At 40.0% G+C, this 20,645-nt stretch overlaps 1 protein-coding gene across 1 annotated transcript; it reads right to left on the reverse strand.

Annotated features, from left to right (window-relative positions):
• Nucleotides 1-4,140: 4,140 nt before the first annotated feature.
• On the reverse strand, nucleotides 4,141-20,592 carry LOC311159763 (carbonic anhydrase 2). Its single transcript, XM_084216060.1, has 7 exons — nucleotides 20,439-20,592; nucleotides 19,736-19,933; nucleotides 10,240-10,358; nucleotides 8,730-8,822; nucleotides 7,901-7,963; nucleotides 6,727-6,882; nucleotides 4,141-4,435 (listed from the first exon to the last, which is right to left on the reverse strand). Exons 1-7 carry the CDS (start codon nucleotides 20,470-20,472, stop codon nucleotides 4,316-4,318), a joined length of 783 nt encoding a protein of 260 aa, XP_084072186.1. The 5' UTR covers nucleotides 20,473-20,592; the 3' UTR covers nucleotides 4,141-4,315.
• Between the last annotated feature and the right edge of the window lie 53 nt (nucleotides 20,593-20,645).

Consider the following 20,645-nt stretch of genomic DNA (forward strand, 5'->3'; position numbering starts at 1 on the left):
TTGCTGCTACACAGTTTTGCAAACCCAGGATCGTTGGATATCCTTCCTCCTTTGCTTTGGAAAGGGTTCTCCATTTCCCAGCTTAGGTGCACTGGACTCCTGAAGGCCCAGCTGTGGAGCAGAAAGGGAGAGAATATCCCGTGAGTCATTACACCAGCCTGCTTTTTCCTCTGTAAGGTAGGGTGGCACAGGATGAGCAAAGAGGATCCTTCAATGGTCAAGGGCTCCAGCTTTTACACTGATAAACCCTGAGGTTCACTGGAGTGAAGGTCCTTACGCTTTGGGCTTCCCAAGACAGAAGGAGGTCAGTACTTTGCAGTGAATTTTCCAGGTCTTTGACCACTGATTATTATTACAAGCCTCCTTAAACCGTCTTCCTCGGGAAAACAATGGAGTTAATATGTACCTGTTACTTGTTTATTGCACATGGTATCAATGCATTTTTTCACTCTTTCAGGGCGTGAGTTCACACTGAGCAAAAAAGAACACTGACTGCCTCTATACCTACATAGGATACCTCATCCCATGCAAGATTATAAAAACAAGGCTTATGTATTGCCTTTTTCCAAATGACCCGAGAGTGTCTTTTTACTGTTTAATACACTGGAGTGCACTGACATCCTCACTGGACAAAACTGACTATTCAGGGATTAGGAGCAATATAGCCATGATATTTTCTGAAAAATCATTTCCTTAGGATTTTTTCTCCTGAGAAGCTGAGAGGCCTCAGGAACTAAATGTAAACAACAATTATCTGCTGCTGTGGAATGCAACAGGTGGATCTGTGATTGGTCTCATGTGGTTGTTTCTAATTAATGGCCAATCACAGTCCAGCTGCCTGGACTGTCTTGGTCAGTCATAAGCCTTTGTTATCATTCTTTTTCTATTCTTAGTTAGCCTTCTGATGAAATCCTTTCTTCTATTCTTTTAGTATAGTTTTAACATAATATATACCATAAAATAAAAAATCAAGCCTTCTGAAACATGGAGTCAACATTCTCATCTCTTCCCTCATCCCGGGACCCCTGTGAACTCCATCACAGAGCAGCACAGCTACTCCCTGTCAGCACTGAGCCTGCTGAGCATCTGGGTCCATCAGCTCAGGCAACAGAGCTGTGTTGCTTTGAGCTCTGAACAAAGGAGAGCTCCTTGTCAGGGTGAACGCCAGAATCACTGCACTGTAACCCACAGTGGGCTGGGGACGTACCCAAACCCAATGGCTTTGGTTTGCAGCTTGGATAAAAAACAAGAGTGAAATGTGGTCTAAAATTAGTTAAGGTATCCCTGAAAAATTTTGTGCATCTTCCTTTAGGATGTTTGTGGCTGGGGAGCTTCATGGCCTGAGTGAACCATTGATGGCATCAAGGCAGCACAGCTGTTTACCATCATACAGAAAGAGGAAGTGCGCAGCAGTGAAATGCCCAGTTCCCAAATAGACTTAAAATATACCAAACACCCAGTGCAAGCAACTGTCACCAAGTGCTACATGAATGTATGGGGTGCTGTGGTTTGGAAGAGGAAGTGGTGGATGTTAGAAGGTCCATGGGAGTTTTTCAATAAAGCTACTGCTTGTACTTTCAGCACTCCTTGTTTCTATGGTACTCGGTTTGACACAGCTGTTGCTTGCACGGCTTTCCTTTGGAGAGTCAGAAAATCCTAAAGCTGTCATTTGGTGAGTGATACTCTTCTATAAACTATCTGGACTTCTATAAATATTGCTGACTTATGCAGGCCATCATTAATCTTATCTTCCAGGGAACATCTCTAATCACAGTTCTACCCGCCCATGTCAATCTAGGACACATCCAAGCCTTAGAAATAGCAGTGGAAAAATAAAAAAATGTTCTAACACATAGAGTTGGCAGACAAGTGCCAGACAAGATCACAAACTGTGCAAAATGAACAGTTTGCAAGTGAATGTGCTTCCCTCTTTCCCCCATCCAAGTGCTGGCTGAGTATCCTATGATGATTTCAAATTAATGCACTAGCCTTTATTTTTTTTCCTTCTAAATGAATCTCCCTTTAATCAGAGCTGCCTACTCCACAGTAACACAATTATGTGTGCTGGAACATCTTTGGTTCCATGACCAAAGTGGTCTCTTAATTTACATTATGAATTTAGCAACAGTTTTCCAGTTAAAATAGGATGATGTTAGAATGGGTGTTAAGTCTGCTGTGTAACAACAGCAAGACCTAATTACAAACTCTTTATATAAGTAATTAGTAAATAAGGTCAGAAAGAAGAGCTGGATGCTTCTGTTCACCATTATCCTAATTGAACTCACAGTTCAGGAAACGAATCATGAATGCCAAGGAAATTGTTTTCTTTATTTCCAGGTTGGACTTAATACATGCCTCCCTTGGAACATGTTACCTATCCGTCACACTAGACTCAAACTGCAAAATGTGAATTTGTGGTAAGTTCATGTATCATTTTTTTCTGGAGAGGGCTGGAAAGGGTTTATTTTTGGTAAGGATTTTGAGGTGTGGTTCTGTGGTTCTGGCTTACTTCCAGAAAAAGAAAAAAGACCAATGCTGCCTGGTAGACCACACAGGTAAGATGGAATACAGGCTCTTCCTGTACCCAAATATGTGACCTAGGAACACCAGCTTGCACTGTCTGGCTGAATGCAGAAGTACTTCATCCTCAGCAAAGGCAAACATATGGCACTGGCAACATTCCAGGTAAACAGACTCGCACAAACAAGATGATAAATATATGGCTGATGTTGATTGTCTTTGCTGTTAGCTATTATTTATGGAGCAACCTTGAAGTGTGATGGAATATAAGATATGAAACTCTTTATTGCAGCAGTGGCTGGAACCTCGAGAGCATTTCCAGGTTTTTACCCCAGCCATTAGTTCACATTCTCTGTCATGTAGCAGCCTGGATAATTGTTCAGCTGTTTGTGTACCAATGAGATTACCACTCCTCAAGCAGTCTTACTGCCTTGAATTCAGGTTATCATAGTTGTCAAGGTATGGGTTTAGAGTTTTTAAAGTCCATATTTTGGTTTTGGGTTTGTTTTTTTAGTTTTTTTTTTCTGTTTGTGGGGGTAGGATGGTGGGCATTTTACATGCGGAAGCTTTTCAAAGGTTGAGATTTGATATTTTTTCTGAAGCTCTTCGTATGCATTTCAAGATATCTTCATTTCAAGATCCAGGTGCTTCAGAACATAGCCTGCCCACCTGATACCTTATAAATTACAAAGTGATTCCTGATGGAGTAGCAAACTCATAATAAATTAATTTAGAAGCTAGCAACAAAATCTAATGAGCCCATTCTTCAGTAGAATTTTGCTCAAAAGTTTTGTGAGAGCGTCTTTCATTATATATTCAATTTTGAAAAAATTTATTGTGATTGCTCAAAATTAACACTTCCTTCTGCTATCAGAGAGAAGATACCTAATTAGAGACAATTTCTTAACATATCCATATAGTCTTGCATTCATGTTCAGTGTCACTGAAGCCAATTCTCAAGGTATACGTTTAGTAATTGCTTAATATGCAACCATGTAAACAGATTAGTGACTACTTAGCAGAATTAAAGTAACAGCAGGGAAACAAAAATAGAAGTATAGATTTATTAGAGAAATTATCTAAAATACAATATTATTTTCCTTTTTAAATTAGAACATATATTATTTCAATGAAAAGATACTTTCTATTATTTCTATGGTAATAACAACTTTTAAAGATAACATTTAATTTAGAACATTTTTAATTAAAAAACCCAACACTACCATTAAGACGTAACTAAGGCTGTTGACAGCACGGGTAAAAATGCAAAATAGTCTCAAAAATATTTACATGTCAGTTTCTTAAAATCTAAGAAGTCTAATTCTAAATATTCATTTTGCTTAGCTTTCTCAAAATACCTTTTTTCTCTAACTTGTAGCTAGATTCTGTATTCCTGTGCTTCTTACAAAGCTTCAAGTTATCGTTAGTTACACGTACTATCACACCAGTAGATGAGGTTTCTTAAAATGGCTTATTTTGCTACCACCATATCCTCTCCCAAGCGGCCAACTTACTGTTATACCAAAGTGTCAGTCGCAGCAATAGTCACCAAAATGCAGTCACCAAAATGCACACAGCCACCCACCCCTGCCTCCCCCAACCCCACACCTTAAGAACCCTTCCCCATCCAGCCAGGAGCCTTTCACATTTCAATAGCTGGCATTTCAGATGCAGAGAAAAAGAATGGATCTGGGAGACAAGACGTGGCCTGGGCACACGTGGCAAAGTTTGATTTGGGCTTAGCAGAAGGGGCTCCTCACAAGCACAGCAATTCCTAACACTCTCAGCACTGAGGTTACTGGAAGGAGGCTCTGACTTCTCTGCTCTTCAAAGGCTGACATGGGCGCCAGTTGTCCACCATATGGCACACGGGCTCGTTCTCAGCGTTGAAGCAAAGGCCACGGAGTTTGCACATCTGTGGGAAGAGGCACAAATATCCTCAAATGCACAAATCCTCTCATTCCAGCAGGACTTTTTGAAACTACACATCTGGGCCTGAACCAGAGCTCCGACCCAAAGTTTTGCCAGTACTAGTAGCCTAGAGATGGCATCAGCACCCACACATCTGCATTTCATCCACACCATTTCCTGCCTTGACATGGCTTCTCCTGTCCACAAAATATCCTGGCAAGAACTGTGAAAGCACAAAAAACAAGGACATAGACACACATTTTCTGAACTCCACAAGCAAAGAGCGGTTTGTCCTTGATCCAGATATGAATTGAAATCCTTTCAGAACCCTCTGCAAGTTATAGAGTTTTGGCTGGTTTTTTAAAGTCCACTTGAAATAGTAACATTAAAAATGGCTTTACCCTTGGGTCAAAATAAAGCTGTTGAATGAATTCAAATTATCCTGATTTTCAGATGCTGCGAGAAGGGAAAACTGCTTCACATCATCAGGACCATACTGTATGTTATGGTTCTGGTACTTGTTCTTAAAGTACTTGTTCTTAAAGCACAACTGGTGTTTGCACAATCTGATGTAATAAAAGCCCCTTTATGTCTAAATAGGAATCTCCAAAACTCACAAAAAGATTGTGCCAAAATAATAACCCATCCCAAACATAATCTCACACAGATGGGTAGAAGTGCTGATGAATGCACGTAGGTGGGACACAGGATTTCCTACAAATCAGGTTGTAGACCAGGTTTTTCCACATTCAAGGAAAAATGGCCTCAGCAGTGACCTGTGTCCTCTGGACTTCACCTTCAGGACCAACCAGAACTAAGTTCTAAGCTCAACCTCTGCCAGGAACTGCTGTGTCACAACAAGTGATAGCAGGCTTGCCATACCCTACTGTTACATTCAACTTCTATTCAGCTTTGGAGAACCTAACCACCTTAAACCTTGAATCAATACTCTTATATTTGGTTTCTTGTTTTGATCAGTATGGGAATGAAAAAGCAAACTGCCACACAGTGTGGAAATCCTGATGATGACATGGAGGGATGTGTAAGGGGGGTAACTTTTACCACTTCTGGAGTAGGTAGAGTAGAAAAAACCCACTATTTTGGTGGGTGTGCTCCTGCTTTATAATAAAACCATATCTGCAAACTTTGGATTATCAACAGTAATAGGAATAGTTTGGAGTGGTGTCAACTTCAATGCTCCCTTGCAGTTTACTAAAGACAAACAAACACTGCTATAGTTATTGCTTCCAATAGATCTTCCTCATCACATATTCTATCTTTTATTATGTTGACTTCTTAAACAGCTCAGCTGCCCTAGAATTAGGCGCAGGTTGTTAGCATGTTTACCATCAATAGAAGATACTTAGGAATTTGAAGGTTAAACTAAAGCCCTTCAGGGCTGTTTTGTATTTATAGGCTCCAGATTCTATTTATATCTCTCAAGCACACAGATCTGAACCCAAAAATGGAATCTTGCCTGTGCGTAATTTCATTAATGGATAGTACAGAAAGCTGGGGCCAAGAGTGATTTAATCTGCACAAGCTTCTTCCTACTAGGAAGACTATCCTTCTCAGGCAGGTCAAGAGAGTATTTTCTTAGGCAGCAGACTTCTGGAATCTGCAAATTTTGCCTCTTCCAAACAATGGGAGCTTTGTTAGAATCGTCACAAAGCTGTGTAGGATTTCCCAGTCTGTTCTTTGACAAATAACTCGCAAAAAGAGCTCAGTGTCCTGGAAATGCTGGAAAATCAACAGATCAACTGCAGCTCTACTGTACACTCTACAACTACTACTCACAGTGTGAGACTGTGGATGCAGCACACATGGTCCCCAGGTGCTTTGTTAACCTGGCCTTTTCAGGGCAAGCGCACCCAGAGAGGTAATTGCATATACAGCAAACCTGCTGATGCTCACAATACATGCTGGACTAACTCCGTATGTGCAAATGGTCCTTTCATGCATGCCTCAATTTTCCAGATTTTTACCACATGACAGCTCTAACCATGTATCTGGAAAATATCTGATAATTTTTTACTTCCCCCCACCACCTTCCCTGGAGTGCTCAAATAGAAGACAGCCATACATCATATGGCAAACTACATCCACAGGCAGAAGCAGGGAACTGTCAGAAGAGGATTACCCCTTCAGATAAATATTTTTGACAAGTGATGCTAGCTAATATCCTGCAGAGTTCTGCACTAACACTGCCACTTCATAGATCACCTGGCAGGCTGATCTGAAGCCATCAGTACAACTCCAGGACACATCTACTGGCATCATCCACTGGAAACCTACCTGCTCAGGGCTCACAGTGATGGGCTCCTTCAGAACGTGCCAGACCACACATTCAAGCAGTGGTGGTGTTGTCAGTGAGCCAGGGTATGTCCAGTAGTCTCTGCATGCAGGAAGGAGTCCAGTGGGGTCAAAATTTGTAAAGGAAGCTTGCTTTCCCTGCAATAAAATAAGCAGATGGGCTGATGTCAGGGAGAGAACACATACACACACTAGGACTGCAGCAGTGAGACCTCCTAGGACAGCTCCATGTTTGTAGGAAGGCAGAAATGGAATTTGGCATCAAGTGTTTCATGCCAACTACAGTACCTTTTGGATTAAATACCCTCAGCAATACATTTCTTACACAATTTTCAAGGTATTGCTTCTCATATCAAATGCTGCATTTATGTTTCTTGGCCTTAGAGATAACATTCACCCTTGCCTGAAAAACAATGAGGTTTCAGATGCCACGTACACTGATTGCATGGGAAACACAGAGCCTGTGAGACCTGCAGGAGAGTCCATTGCAGTAAGCAGCATTATCCCTTTACCACAAAGGGCACCTGATGAGAAATAGGAGGCATTTTTTACCTTTCCTGTCCACATTTCTCATTGGCCTTTACCCACTGTGAAGTACCTAATTACTCACTAAGTACTTTTAGTTTCTCATTACTCAGCACACTAAAATCACACACACTGCACACAATATTTAAGATACAGGAAGAATTTTCCCCCCTAAATTATATAATCTGATCAAACTGTTTATCTGAACTCTCTCTAGAAATAGCCAAGAGAAGCATGCCTTCTTGGAAAAAGCAAATTTAACCCACAGATGCACAGATGAGGGGAAATGCCTTTTCTATCTTTTACCACAGACTAGAAAGGGCATCTAGGAATGTAGTTTAGATCAGGAAGATGAATCCTGTCCTATAGGTTTAAATATAGTTGAAAGACAGAAATGTGTCACAAAGATAGGAAATAATCACTGTTTCTAGTACTCCATGCTCTCTACTTCAACTTCATTCCAATCTGTTTTGCTTTTAGAATTATAGGAGGACCTGCGCTGAGAGCAGGAAGGCCTGTTTTACTTTCATATAATCAGAAGGCTGGGAAGAAGTAAAAAACTCTACTTTTCAAAGAAAATAACATAGCCCAGTTGTGATGGGTGTCCATCAACACAGACAGCAAGTATTACCTTGGTTTGAATGGAGCTCAGAGCATCCACAACCTTCTGCATCTCAGGCTTGGCATTTCCCACCTGTAACACAAACCATAAGAAAATAAAAATCACCATGCAACCTGGTTTAACACCTTTAGTTTTCTGTTACACTTCTCAAGGAAACTTTTTTCCAGCTGCATTCCATTACATAATAGGAGTATTACAGTGCAAGTGACTTAAACAGGCTCTGTAAAATCATGCCAGTTGACAGTGAGCACAAACGGGTCAGCCAAGGACATGGGACACAATGAAGCTATTTTCATTTACAGTGTGTGGATTTATTTTTGGACCTAAGCTGTTCTTCTTTTATGGAAGTCACCCTCCTAATAAAATAGTCACCCTCAGTGAGGCCGGGATGGAATACTACGTACTGCTGGAGCAGACACCTCCTCCAGCTAGCTGTCAAGACAATTCAACCAGCACAAAACACAAAACACTCTGGCATTTAACAGTGACAAGAAAATGAGAGTAGGTGTTATTTAGGCTGGGCACACTGCAGATTCACACACACAGCTTGGTCAGTTATGCACTTCACCTTTCACAGGTAAGGTAGCATCACTGTCTTGATGAAGGCAAGAATGCTGCTCAGGGCTGCCACAGTGGTGGATGGCAGACATACTCCATGGCCAGTGTGCAATTTTTATAGATAAAGGAAGGTAAGAATTTGGAGCACCACCTAGTTTGCTATGGATTTGGACAGTACAGCACAATGCTGCCTTATTCTCTATTTTCTGCTCTTAGGCTCTCCCCACAACACAATGAATGTGCTGGACAAATTATAAAAAAAAGAAAAAGTTTAACAAACCTTCATGAAGATGCCCACCACAGCTAAACCATCAGGATGCTTCACAGCTTCAGCAAATTTACCATATTTTACATTCCAGTGAACAATATGGAGCTAGTAGCAAGAAAACAAAGAAGCACTGTAAAAACAATATTCCATCCAGAATACTTCACAAACAAAGATGCAGAGAAGTAATTAATTAAGAGCAAGATGGTGTTTTACTGCTGAGGTTTGAAAGCTTTTGTGTACAGTTAAGAATTTGTTCAATTATTTATCTACTTTAAAGTTTCATTTATTCAAACAGATTTCTGTAAGGTGTTTTATTTTGCTCCTCACTCCTAGTCCCTGGTGAGTTTTAAAGGCAAGCTGTGGCTGTATCATTCTGCTTTTCATGTGGTGAAACTCCTGTTATCTTCAGCATAAGTTTTTCCCACATACAGCCCACAGGATTTCGATGTAGTATTTTAATGCTATATATCCTGGAGTTCTTACCACACCGACATATATTGCCAGTGTCAGAAGAAGCAGAGAAGACACATTAACTACAGATTTGACTCACAATTTGGAAGGTTTTTTTTAAAAAACAATTGTGCCCTTTACTAGAAAGGCTTGGAAAAGAATATGAAATTAATCTCCAGGTCATGTTAGCCAGGATGTTACTTTCTTTTTAATTTCCAAGTTATTTCTAATTTAAGTTCATCAGACTGTTTCCCCACATCTGCAAGTCAAGTTGAACAAGCAATTATGGTACTGTGAAAGACAGAAGGCAATTGGAAGTTTCTCAGATAAGACAAAAGCTACTTCCCTCATGAAAAAGCAGCAGAGCCAATGAATTTGTGGGACAATTTCTTTTATCTGCCCATGCAAATCACCTGTATGTTCCACAAATGTTTATTTAATAATATATTTTAGAAGTCAGTCACAGAAACCAGAGGTAGAATTCTAAACAGGGGACAAGGAAAGGTGGGATGCAAGGCACTAAAGTCACTCAGTTTCTGTATCAGACTGTACTGTGGATTCTTAAGTGCTCTGAGGGACAGCTGGAGTCTCAAGGGTATCACAAAGAGTGCCAGACAGTAAGATTGCGCTTCACTGTCTGCCCTCTTTATAACTACCCTTGATTATTTGCTACCAAAATATGAAAATATCTGTCCCAAAATTATTCTGCTGCTTTTATAAATACCTCTGATGTTAAAAATTGAAGCTAGGAAAAGGGGATGTGCATGTACAGAAGTGCTGCAATTCTCTTTTTTTCATCATTTCCAAGAGTCACTGAGAAAGCAGGGAAAAAACAGGTATTATTAATGTGGGGTTTTCTGTTTCTCTTTGACATGAAGTAGCTGAGAAGAATTACAAGGCTAATATCCTGTTCTTGCAAGGACTATGTTCTAAGGTGGCATCATACCAAAATTGTCTATAGTAACCTTCTCCTACGAAGATCTGTAGTGAAAGTGTTACTGTGGTGGAATACTTAAAAAAAAAACCAAACCAAAAACCTCATTATACAAAGACTGGAGAGGGTAAAGCCTACCTCTGCATCATACTTCACACCATCCACAGTGTGCTCAGATCCCTGGCCATCACAGGATCCCCAGTGAATGTGAAACTGCACCAGCCTGTAGACTCCATCCAGTGCTCCTCCTTGCAGCACTGCAAAGAAAAGAACTTTTATTAGCAATTCACATAATTTTTGTTATCAAGTCTCCCTTCAAACTGAAACAGCTTCATCTCAAGTCTTTTATGTGATTTTACAGTTCATTGCATGCTGCCATGCTACTCCAGATCATCCTCAATGGTACATTACTGCAATACACCAAAATCCATAATAAATGCATAAAAACATAAGTGACTTTACAGTGAGCATCTCATCAGCAATTTAACAGGCATGCTAGTATTACAAGAGATGAGGGAAGATGTAACTTTTCTGTCACCAAATAAATTTAAAAAGCCCTTTGTAAGAGACCCACATAGAATCATTCTAAGGAAGTACATTTGAAGACTGAATCATCTTCCATGTACTGATGTAGTCTCTTTCATTTTAGATACTTCACCCATTTAGGCCTTAATCCTGCAAATCCTGTGGCAGATTGGATGGAGTAAAATGTTTTTGGTTCCAATTTAAACCTGAACATCTGTTAGCCATGGGTTTGCATTCTTGCAGCAAGGTAAAGCACTAGGCACAGGACAAGACAGTGCAGAGCTGTGAATTCAAATCTCTTGTCCTTCCCATTGAGGTAAAAAAATGGCAATGCCTACACAGATGGAATTTTTGGAAATGAGTTGTTTATTTATGCTCTCCATTATCTGGCATTACTCATGCTATGGGACTGCTCTGAGTGAAGTTCACTGCTCACTTTGAATTATACAAGAGCAAGCTCCCTTATTCTGCTTGTTAGTTTTACCCTTCTACTCCAATTGTGACCAATCACCATTATGATATGCAGGATGAAGTCCTACCATTAAAAAATGCTCAGGGCACAGACAATGTCTCCTCCGGTGCAGCATAAAGCACAGAATAATAACAAATAGTTCTCCTAAACAGAGCTATTTATCTAAGCTATCAGAGAAAGGTTTCACACCAGTTTGTGGTTTGATTGGGGATTTTTTTCCTTTTTAATTCCCCCAAGAATCTCAAATCCAAATTCAAAATTAAATCTTTAAGTTGTTAATATTTAAAAATTTAAAAACAAAAAGTAATTTGAAGTGTTAGATATTTTAAGAGACCAATTTCTCTCTATAAATATATGTATATACAATAAAGTGACAGAAGAGTGTTGACATCAGATATTACATGTAAGTGTGCTCTGTGTATGTGCCACAAAATGATTCTGTGGAGTTAAGATGCTTTCCTCTCAGTCTGCAATTAGTCTAGACACTAGCACAATGCGTGCATGTGTGAAAATATGTATCAAATGCTGATTGGAAAAGGTGGCTGCAGGTTTGAAAAAGTCCCATTATATTCAAGCATGGACAACACCAGCCATGGATATAAACAATAAGGTGAGAAAGATTTCACTAAAAATTTGCAATACATGAAAATTAAGTAAGATTTCTAAAAAATATGTTAGTTTCCACCAGTGCTCCCTATGCATGCAAAATTTGGGTTCAGAGGACAAATCTAGCATTTGCTGAGGGCTCCTTTGGTAAACATGTTCAGAAGTCTCCCAACATATATTTTTATTTGAAAAACATGAATAGATGTTCCACTGCAACCTGTGTAATTTCCAATACTATAGCCAACAGACCAGGACTTGCCCTACCTATTTCCAAGCTATGTGATCCAAAGAAGAATGTCTACTTAAAGTAATCAAATAGGAACTTATCTCATTCTACTTTTACATTTCTGCAGGTGCTAGTTGCCAAGAAGCAAAACTGTTTCAAGCACAGGGCTACAAATCTCAGTACTTGTTTCAGGACAGCTGCTGTAGGAGGGCATCAGTTCCTTTTGGAACTGAAGCAACAGGTCGCTGTGTCTTCACAGATACAAAATAATTTAATGTATACAATATCAGGTTTCATTTTAAAATGATGCCATGGAGTTACAATGTCTCAGTTCCCCTAGCTCAGGGTCTCGCTGGTTTTTGCAGGTACGAGTGGACTGAGGTTCCACCACTCCTCGACCTCAGGAAGCACTAGCACAGCACAGGTTAATCTGCCGTCATTAATCAATGGAAAGCATGCTGAAAAGCAGAACCATGCAATGGTCTTGAGTTCATTTGCAGTGTTACTTCTCCACACAAAGTTTGCTATAGTCTCAAAACCCCAAAAGATGCAGAAAAATCTCTTTGCAGTTTTTGCTTACTTTTCTCATTCTGTGGTTCTCAAATCCAGCACTAGCTTATTTTGACTCACAGCAGAGCATTCAAAGAAAGTAATAATTAGATTAGTGTGAATGAATACAAATCCAGCAGGCTTAATTACAGAATGGCCCTCTTGTTCTAGCCTATGTTAGGCAGTTATTTTATTTTTAATACTTCTCAGTCTTTCCAAGAAAGCAAAACTAAACTTAAAAGGCAAAGCAAGAATGATAAAACTGCTTTTTTTCTTCAGAACAAGTTTTTAAACCATAGATAAATGCTACCAGTTTTTGCAATATAAAAGTTGACAGAGAATCAGAACAGTTGATATCAGCAACTTCCCTTTGTTCCATCTGACAGGAATATCAGCTGGAGGCCACGTTGAAAAAATGTCCAACCTTTCCATCCCTTCTTTAAAAAGAATGGGGCCATTCTGATCCATATTGGAGCATTTCATCATTAGCTCCCTTACTTTTGAAATCAGTATTAGTGAAAACCATCCTGAAAATACCTATGTAGCTGTGATCCTTTCTGTTTTATTGCACAGCTTCAGATGCAATGCTGTCTGAAGACAGCTCACGATGAGCTGAAAAAACATTTTCCCACAGATTCCATTTACTCAAGACAGTTTACATCATAACCTGGTCATGGGCCCAAGAGGTGACAGTTTGACAGTGCCCTTTCTTCTTTTCCACTATTGGACACTTATCAGACAAATTTGGAGCTACTTTCCTTAGATTAGGAAATGGTAATTTTTTTCCATTACCATTCTATCTTCTACCCTTTACTGGAAAAGTTATACTACTAACATCCAGTAATTATACTTCACTGTTAAATTATCTCATAACGTCTAAATTAGGTGAACACAAGTATTAGCAGCACTTATTCAGGAAGTCAAATAAGCACAAAAACCCTTCCATTTATGTGACTAATACCAACTGTGGGTTACAGAAGGTGAAGCTGATTTGACTCCATTACACTTTCTTGGGATGTCTGAAAACACACAGAAATCAAAGGGCGTTTTGCTGCATCTGGTACAGCTGTTAATTGAGGCTACACACCTTCACTGTTCTATTTAAAGGCACGCTGGTGAACAGTTATCCTTCCAATGTAAAACAGAACAGCCTTGTAAAAAAATACTGTGGACCACTTCATACGTTTTTTCAGGAAGTGGCAGCGTCCACATCTAAATTTTTGCAGGAATACTGTGGGAATTCCTGTTATTTAGTTAAATCCTATGGAATGTTCTCTTTATAAAGAGCAGAAGACTAATGCATCTCATAAAGCCAATAAGAATGTCAAAGGATTAATCAAAATGGAGGAACTACAAGGCTGCTTAATAAGTTAGACTGAATTCTTTCCTGCCATACAAATTAGTGTGACAAGAAAAAATACTACTGTATTTCTGAGAAAAATGCAGAATGAGAAAATGTTCTACAAAGGAGAATCACCAAGTACAAAGCTCCTCTCAGTAGCTGAAATAATGGGTCCACTAGAGTACAGTAGATGTCCAAAAGCTCCAGACTTGGAGAATTAATTCTAATTGAGATTTTACCAAACAAAAATGCAGCAGCAGGGTATTTCAAGCATCTGCCTTTGAGAACAGCCCTCTTAACACACACTGCTTTAGCACAAAGAAAACCATGATTTTGTATCAGCCTACAGTAGATGTCTAAATAATATTCTAGGCATATGTTTATGTAAAAATTTGCATAGTACATACATTAGTGCTAATATTTGGTAAGCTTTTGTGTGTACACAGACATCTGTATGATGGAAAACAGGACAAAGACACAAAGCAGATGAAGCATTACTTGAGGCAAGGAAAAAAACCTACTTGAGCACCATGTACTATTAATGACATGAAAAAGGCTCTTATGAGGATGCTCAGGAATTAGCCTTGTGCTCTTATGCAAGGATGGGCTTCCCGTCTGACAGACTAGAGTTCAGTTAGGGTGAGCTGTCACTTCTGTGAAATGTGGACTACAGAGTCACATTTTGTGAGATGTTTCCTTCTTTATGTTATCTCTTTCAGACATTCTCCTAGGACGCTGTATCATGACAAGCAACAAGAGCGAGACAGCACTGAAGCATCTGACTGTAGGGCTCATATTCACAGAAAACATCTGTAATGGGTTTCACTATGAAAAAAAAAAAAAGGTATATCATAAGGAAAAAGCCCCAAAACAAACCTACTTTTGACCTTGCTAGAAACTTAGCCTGATAAGGCTACAAGGATGTTCCACAGAGATAGACCAGAATGAAACAGCTGCCAAAACACAGCAAGTCTGAAGACGTGTGTATCTGCAGCAGGTCAGTGGATCCAATTCACCTCAGTTGAACTATTTCATCCAGACTGGGCAGCAGCCAGGAAGACTCTGACCTGCTTCAGGATACAGAGTCATTTAGGTTCTTAACATTCCTCCAACTCCCTGGGACCAGCAGAGCTTATTTCTCATGTAGTCTTTAAACAGAAATTCTCTGAGAATCCTAAGATGCTGTACTGAGTCTCTGACCAGCCTTCCACCCTCACATTTCACGCTATATAGGCTTACAACAACTTTGAGAACCAAGCTGGAAGCATTAAAATTCTCTTGAAAGTACCAACTGATTTAATTTCTAATAGCAATACTTAGATGCTAATGCAGTGGCTGCTCACTGTAACGAAAATTGTTACTGGACAGTGTTCATACTACGCTCAGATCTAATGAGGCACTAGCAAACTCAAGGTGTGAGCATTGCCTCAAGTATGCAGCTGTCCCTCATGCCTGTAAGTAAATAAACAAATTATCAGCTGAGAAGAGTGGTAATCGTGACATCTGGCACACAGCTTCATTACAGCTTCAAAATAAACTTTTCCAAGTGGCCCCAGCTGATAACAGCTGACTAGTTTCTCCTGGTTTTGCATTAAAAGCGCCTCTAGAGGAGGGATTAGCAAAAGGGAAAGAAGGAAGTTTCCATGATTGTCAAATTCACAATCCAAGTCAAATTTCTGCTCAGAAATTGCATGTTAACATTAAAAAAACCAAAAAACCCAAACAAAACAACCCCCACCAACAAACCAACCCCACCCCAGCGTAAATGAAGAAGGACACCTTTCTGTAAAGAAATGAAGACCTGAAACATGCAGGACTAATCTCATGCCCTCTCATCTTCCTTTCCAGTTCCTGGAAATACTGGAACTATTCAAGTCACTTGTTTATACTGACTTTGCAGCTTCTGGTAATCCCAATTCACAGGAAAAATGACTTAAAGATCACATGCCCTTGAAACCTCTGACTTTTTAGTCAAGCCATGCACAACGTTACTTGTGACATAAGCAGGTGTCTGAATAAATCCCCTAAATCTATAATCAGTCAGTTCTCTGATTTCTGATTCCAAAGGATCAACACATTCATTGCTTAAGCAATGTGGACCTTCAATGCATGACCCTATACTGACGACATGCAATATTATTCTGGCATGGTTAATATTATATCTTTGGATCTGGGAAGCCTAAAAATAGACCAGTAGCAGTGACTTTGATTAAGAGATGTGCTTTAAAGACAGCAGACCTACATGTTTCTTCTTCCATTTACCAGCTGAGGTGGAAGTGTAGGAGAAGAGTAACAGTGGCACTATTTTCAAAGAAACTCACTGCTAACTGAGCAGTGCTAATGTACTGGCTCTTCAATCAGCACTGTGGCAAAATAGATTAGTTTATTTGCAGTGAGTCATAATTCACAGCTGAAGTGTATGCATTAATATTTATAATTACAGAAAGAATCAGGTAATATATTGGATTACAACTACTGAAAGACTCTCAAGGGGAGCTAGCTGAATTCAAGGCCGAATACAGTGTTTTCATTTTCAAGGTCTTCTCATAATTTTAAAGTTTTACTATGAATTAATACTTGCAAAAAATGTCAGATTTACTTGGGACACTGACTTGAATTTCAATACTCTAGCTCAGCAGCAAGGGGAGGGAAACAATTAAGAGACTTAGCCACAAGCATGAACTACCAGCACATTTCATCAAGTCTCTAGAGTTTGACACCATAGTTGCAATTCACTCCTGTCAGATTCTACAACTAAAATATGATATTTTCATATTCTTGTTATAGAATAAATTCATGGCTGATTGACTTCTTTTATAAGCTCATCAAGCACTTGATCAGAAAGTACAGAATACAGAATCTGTGTTGTGAACATCTCACTTGAATTTGAGAACTTAGATAAATTCTCAAAGACTCTCCAGAAAAACACACAGAGAACACACTTTATGCATGTTACAAAATCTTTCAGGCTCTTGAGGGTGTTTTGAGCAGAGTCACAGCTTGTGGTTATATGGCTCTGACAGGTCACTGTTTACTTCTGTCTTTTAAAGTGAGGGAAGTGATACACAAGTCCTTACAGAAGACTGGAATATGCAACATTTAAAATATGATAAAAGAAGTACCCTTAATGAGACTCCTTTGCTGCAAACTTATTTTAAGAATTATCATCATCACTTGCTTCACTCATACATGTAGGATCTGGTTCCATCATAAGAGTGGATAAACCTGAATTCAAAGTTTTATTCTAGGGATACTTTTATCATAATGAATTCTTGCTGTCAAAATGAAGAAGAAATTTTTGAAATTAAAGAATCTTAAAGGTTAATGCCTACAAATACTTTATGTTCCACTACTATTAAAAGCCAGTGGACATAAAAATTAAGAACTCAACTGCAAGAACTGAAGGCAAAGACTGACTAAGTAATGACTGAATGGGGAAGCTCAGAGTTCAGTTTCTACATACAAACCCAAGAAAGCATTCCAAAAGGTTCCAAGCATACAAAATAGAAAATGCCTATTTCCATTATGCTATTACTACCTGCTTGGAGTTTTTTTTTTTAATTGCAATTGTATATTTTTCATTGTATTATTTTTTACATTGTTGTTATTAAATATTATTTATTCTATTTTAAATTGCATTTTGTATATTCAGAAGAGCAGGAGTGATCAAGCAGACACTAGGACCTAGAACTGCTGTTCAGTTTGCTTCAGTGTCGTTAGTTAGACTGATGGTTCTTAATGGAATGGATCTACTTTGCGTGCAGTTACTCATCTTGAGGATTATTCACAAACAATGATCTTATTACTTCATTTTGCGCCTACTACTACAGAAAATTCGTTACCACACATGGGACAGCTCATAGAAACAAGCAATACAGCCTGTGGGAAGAATTTACAGGATATTATTCCATTGTCTTCTGTAAAACATACCAGCGCATCACATAACCTCAGAGAGCTTCTCCTTGTGATTGTTGTGTGATGTCTAAGCAAGAACTGGGTATGCACACTTGAGTCTCAAATTCAGAATCAAGCAGATACAAGTCAAAGACAGCTCTATTTTGTGTAAGGAAAGTAGGTTACCTAGTTAACCGCATACAAATGAAGCCATTAAGTGTGCTGCCAGGTAGATTCTATGAACTGTAAATTTCAATAGGAAGTCTAGTAGTGAATGATCCACCCTTACCCAGCTTCGCAGAAATCTGTTTAGTGGTTTTTGTTTCTAAAGCATAATAATTTTTTGCTTCACTAATAGAGATACTGAGAATATTTCTACTTGCATCTCCTATCCTCCCACTCTGAAAGCTGTGTCACTGCATATTTGTCAAAGGATCCCTGTCACAGATGTTCTGGTTCTGCACTGACTTCTCATAAAGAGCATTCTTCCTGCAGACGGCTCTTTAAATTATTTTATGTTCCTTCCATTTTTTCCTCATAACCTGATTTTCACAGTTCTTTCCAGACTTAGGTACACACCAAGTGAACACAATAGCTTTTTACACTGTGGAGACCTGAACCTGATTCCTTTGGGCTCAGTGAGGGCAGGAGTAGACTTGCACATATCTGGTAAGAAAATCTTTTTTTGTACTCTAGATCATTTACCTTATTCTCCATGACACTGTTAAATTAAACACGATGCAGTTCCTTTAGCTTCTCAGTGTTTCAAAAAAAATAAACAGAGGTCAGAATACCTTTTTCCTTTCCTTTTTAAAACAGTACAAATATCAACATTGATGTTTTTTGTGAATTATATATGGACCTATGTGTATTTATACAAGTGTATACACTTAGAGCTGACCACTTAATATTGTCCAGGATAAAAACTATAGTTAAAATACAAAGTCAAATTCTTAGAGCACTGCTGAATGCCTGTTATACCGCTGTATTACATTAGTTACAAAAACCTCGTATTTTTAGTAGGCACAGATCATTTGCTTTCAGCACCATTCCCTGAATGACATGCCCAACAAAACACTTAGGAAAAATAGGACACTTGCTCAAGCAAGTTAAATCAGGCAGTGTATAGAGAAGGCAGTGACTTACAACAGGATTGTTTTTGTTGTCCAAATTAAAAAATAAAGGCACATTCATTGTGGAAGGGTGATGACTTTTGCAAATGCAGCCATATGAAAAACTACAATCAAAGACAACATACAGAAGCCTTGTTGCAAGGACAGCTTGGATTCCGTCTGCCCATCAGAAAGGCTGTTCCTTTCAGTAGGGATTACTAAGGTTTTGCAGGATTCTGTGCTTAATTTCACCACAGAGCACAATGAACAGCAAGATCCTGTGGACCTGACTGCCTGCTAGGAAACTTTGTAGGAACGCGTCAGACACTTTATCTAGAAAGACCAGCATCAAGAAATGCCAGGGATAATGCTTTTTTGAATTACAAAAGAACAAAGAAGTATTTTCTAATCATTCCTCTGATTCGGTAATAACCTGGGAGCATACTGGCTTCAGAAATGTGAAATAATATTTTGATAATCAAAGAAACTATTTCCACTTCAAGTTGTTAACTGTAATCCTTTGCTATTCTAAGGCCATTTTTTCCCTACAATGTATTTTGCCTCTTCTTTTAACCATTTGATCAGTAGCTTATGATAACCTATGCCTAAAATTATTCCTGTCAAATATTTTATTTTTTTTTCTTTCCATAGCCTAGCCCTTTTCCAGATCCTTCTGATTTATACAAAAACAAACTAATTCTCCTCACTGAAGTTTAGCTGCCTAGACAGCCTTAGTTTTCTTCTAACGGGATAAGTTTCCTGTTTGCTGAATCCTCACCTTACAGAAGCCAGAATATTTTGGTATGTTTTCATCCTTTAAAAAACCCTTATCGATTTAGTATACATTTTAGTAAGTTTTAGTAGCAATTTCTGCCATTCCCCTCCTGCACACCAAGGTGAGGTCTCACCTGACTTGTCAGAAGAATCATCAAACTCCACGTTGAAGGAGTGCCCGTTGTTGACGATGTTTCTGGCCGTGCTGGCATCATAACTGAAGCTAAGAGGCTTCAGAGAGGAGTCGTACTTGGCGGACTTGCTGCAGATGGCAATGGGCGACTGGCGCTCTCCATGGGCGATGGGAAAGTGCTCATGCCAGTGAGCGGGTCCTGTAAGACAGCGGAAAGCAACTCAGTGGGAAAAGACACAAAGTTCGGTGGGATAAAAGCGATAACCCTCCCTCTGGGAATCGGGATGTTCGAACACCAGCATCAGCCTTTAACTGCGTACCACTTGTGTGGGCTGGTGGTAGCGGCAGCGGGGACGAGCGGAGATCCCACCTGGGCACCGAGGCGCCCGCAGCCGCACAGCCCCGGCGGCTGAGGCGGGGGGTGTACCGGGGAGTCCTCGGGGACACCCCGTTCTGCGGCGTAGCGCCCGCGTTCCCTTTCCGAAGTAAAGGAATGTGAGCAGGGAAGCAGGAGATGCTCCGGCACAGCGTGCGGAGCGCCGGACACGCTGCCCGGGCGCAGGTGCATTTCAAGGTTACGAGAAAAAAGCGCCACCGAGCTCACTGCCGCTCCAGGCAAGGGCTCCGCGGGGCAGCAGCGGGCACGTCCCAGGCGCGGCTCCCGCGGACCCGCCGGCAGGTGTCCTGCACGGCCGGGCACTCACCGTCGTGGCTGCCGTATCCCCAGTGGTGGGACATGGTGCGCGGCCCTGCTCTGCCCGTGGAGGCTATCACAGCACCGTGGCCCCGGAGCGCTCTCAAGGGCTTTTATAGGCTCCCGCCAACTCCATGCCCTTCTCTGCGGCCAGAGGAGGGGTGGGGAGTGCGGGCGAGGGCGGAGGGAGACTCCGCTGGGGGCGGAGAGAGCGGTC

The sequence above is a fragment of the Fringilla coelebs genome, assembly GCF_963513975.1.
Source record: "Fringilla coelebs genome assembly, chromosome: 1".
Taxonomy (NCBI): domain Eukaryota; kingdom Metazoa; phylum Chordata; class Aves; order Passeriformes; family Fringillidae; genus Fringilla; species Fringilla coelebs.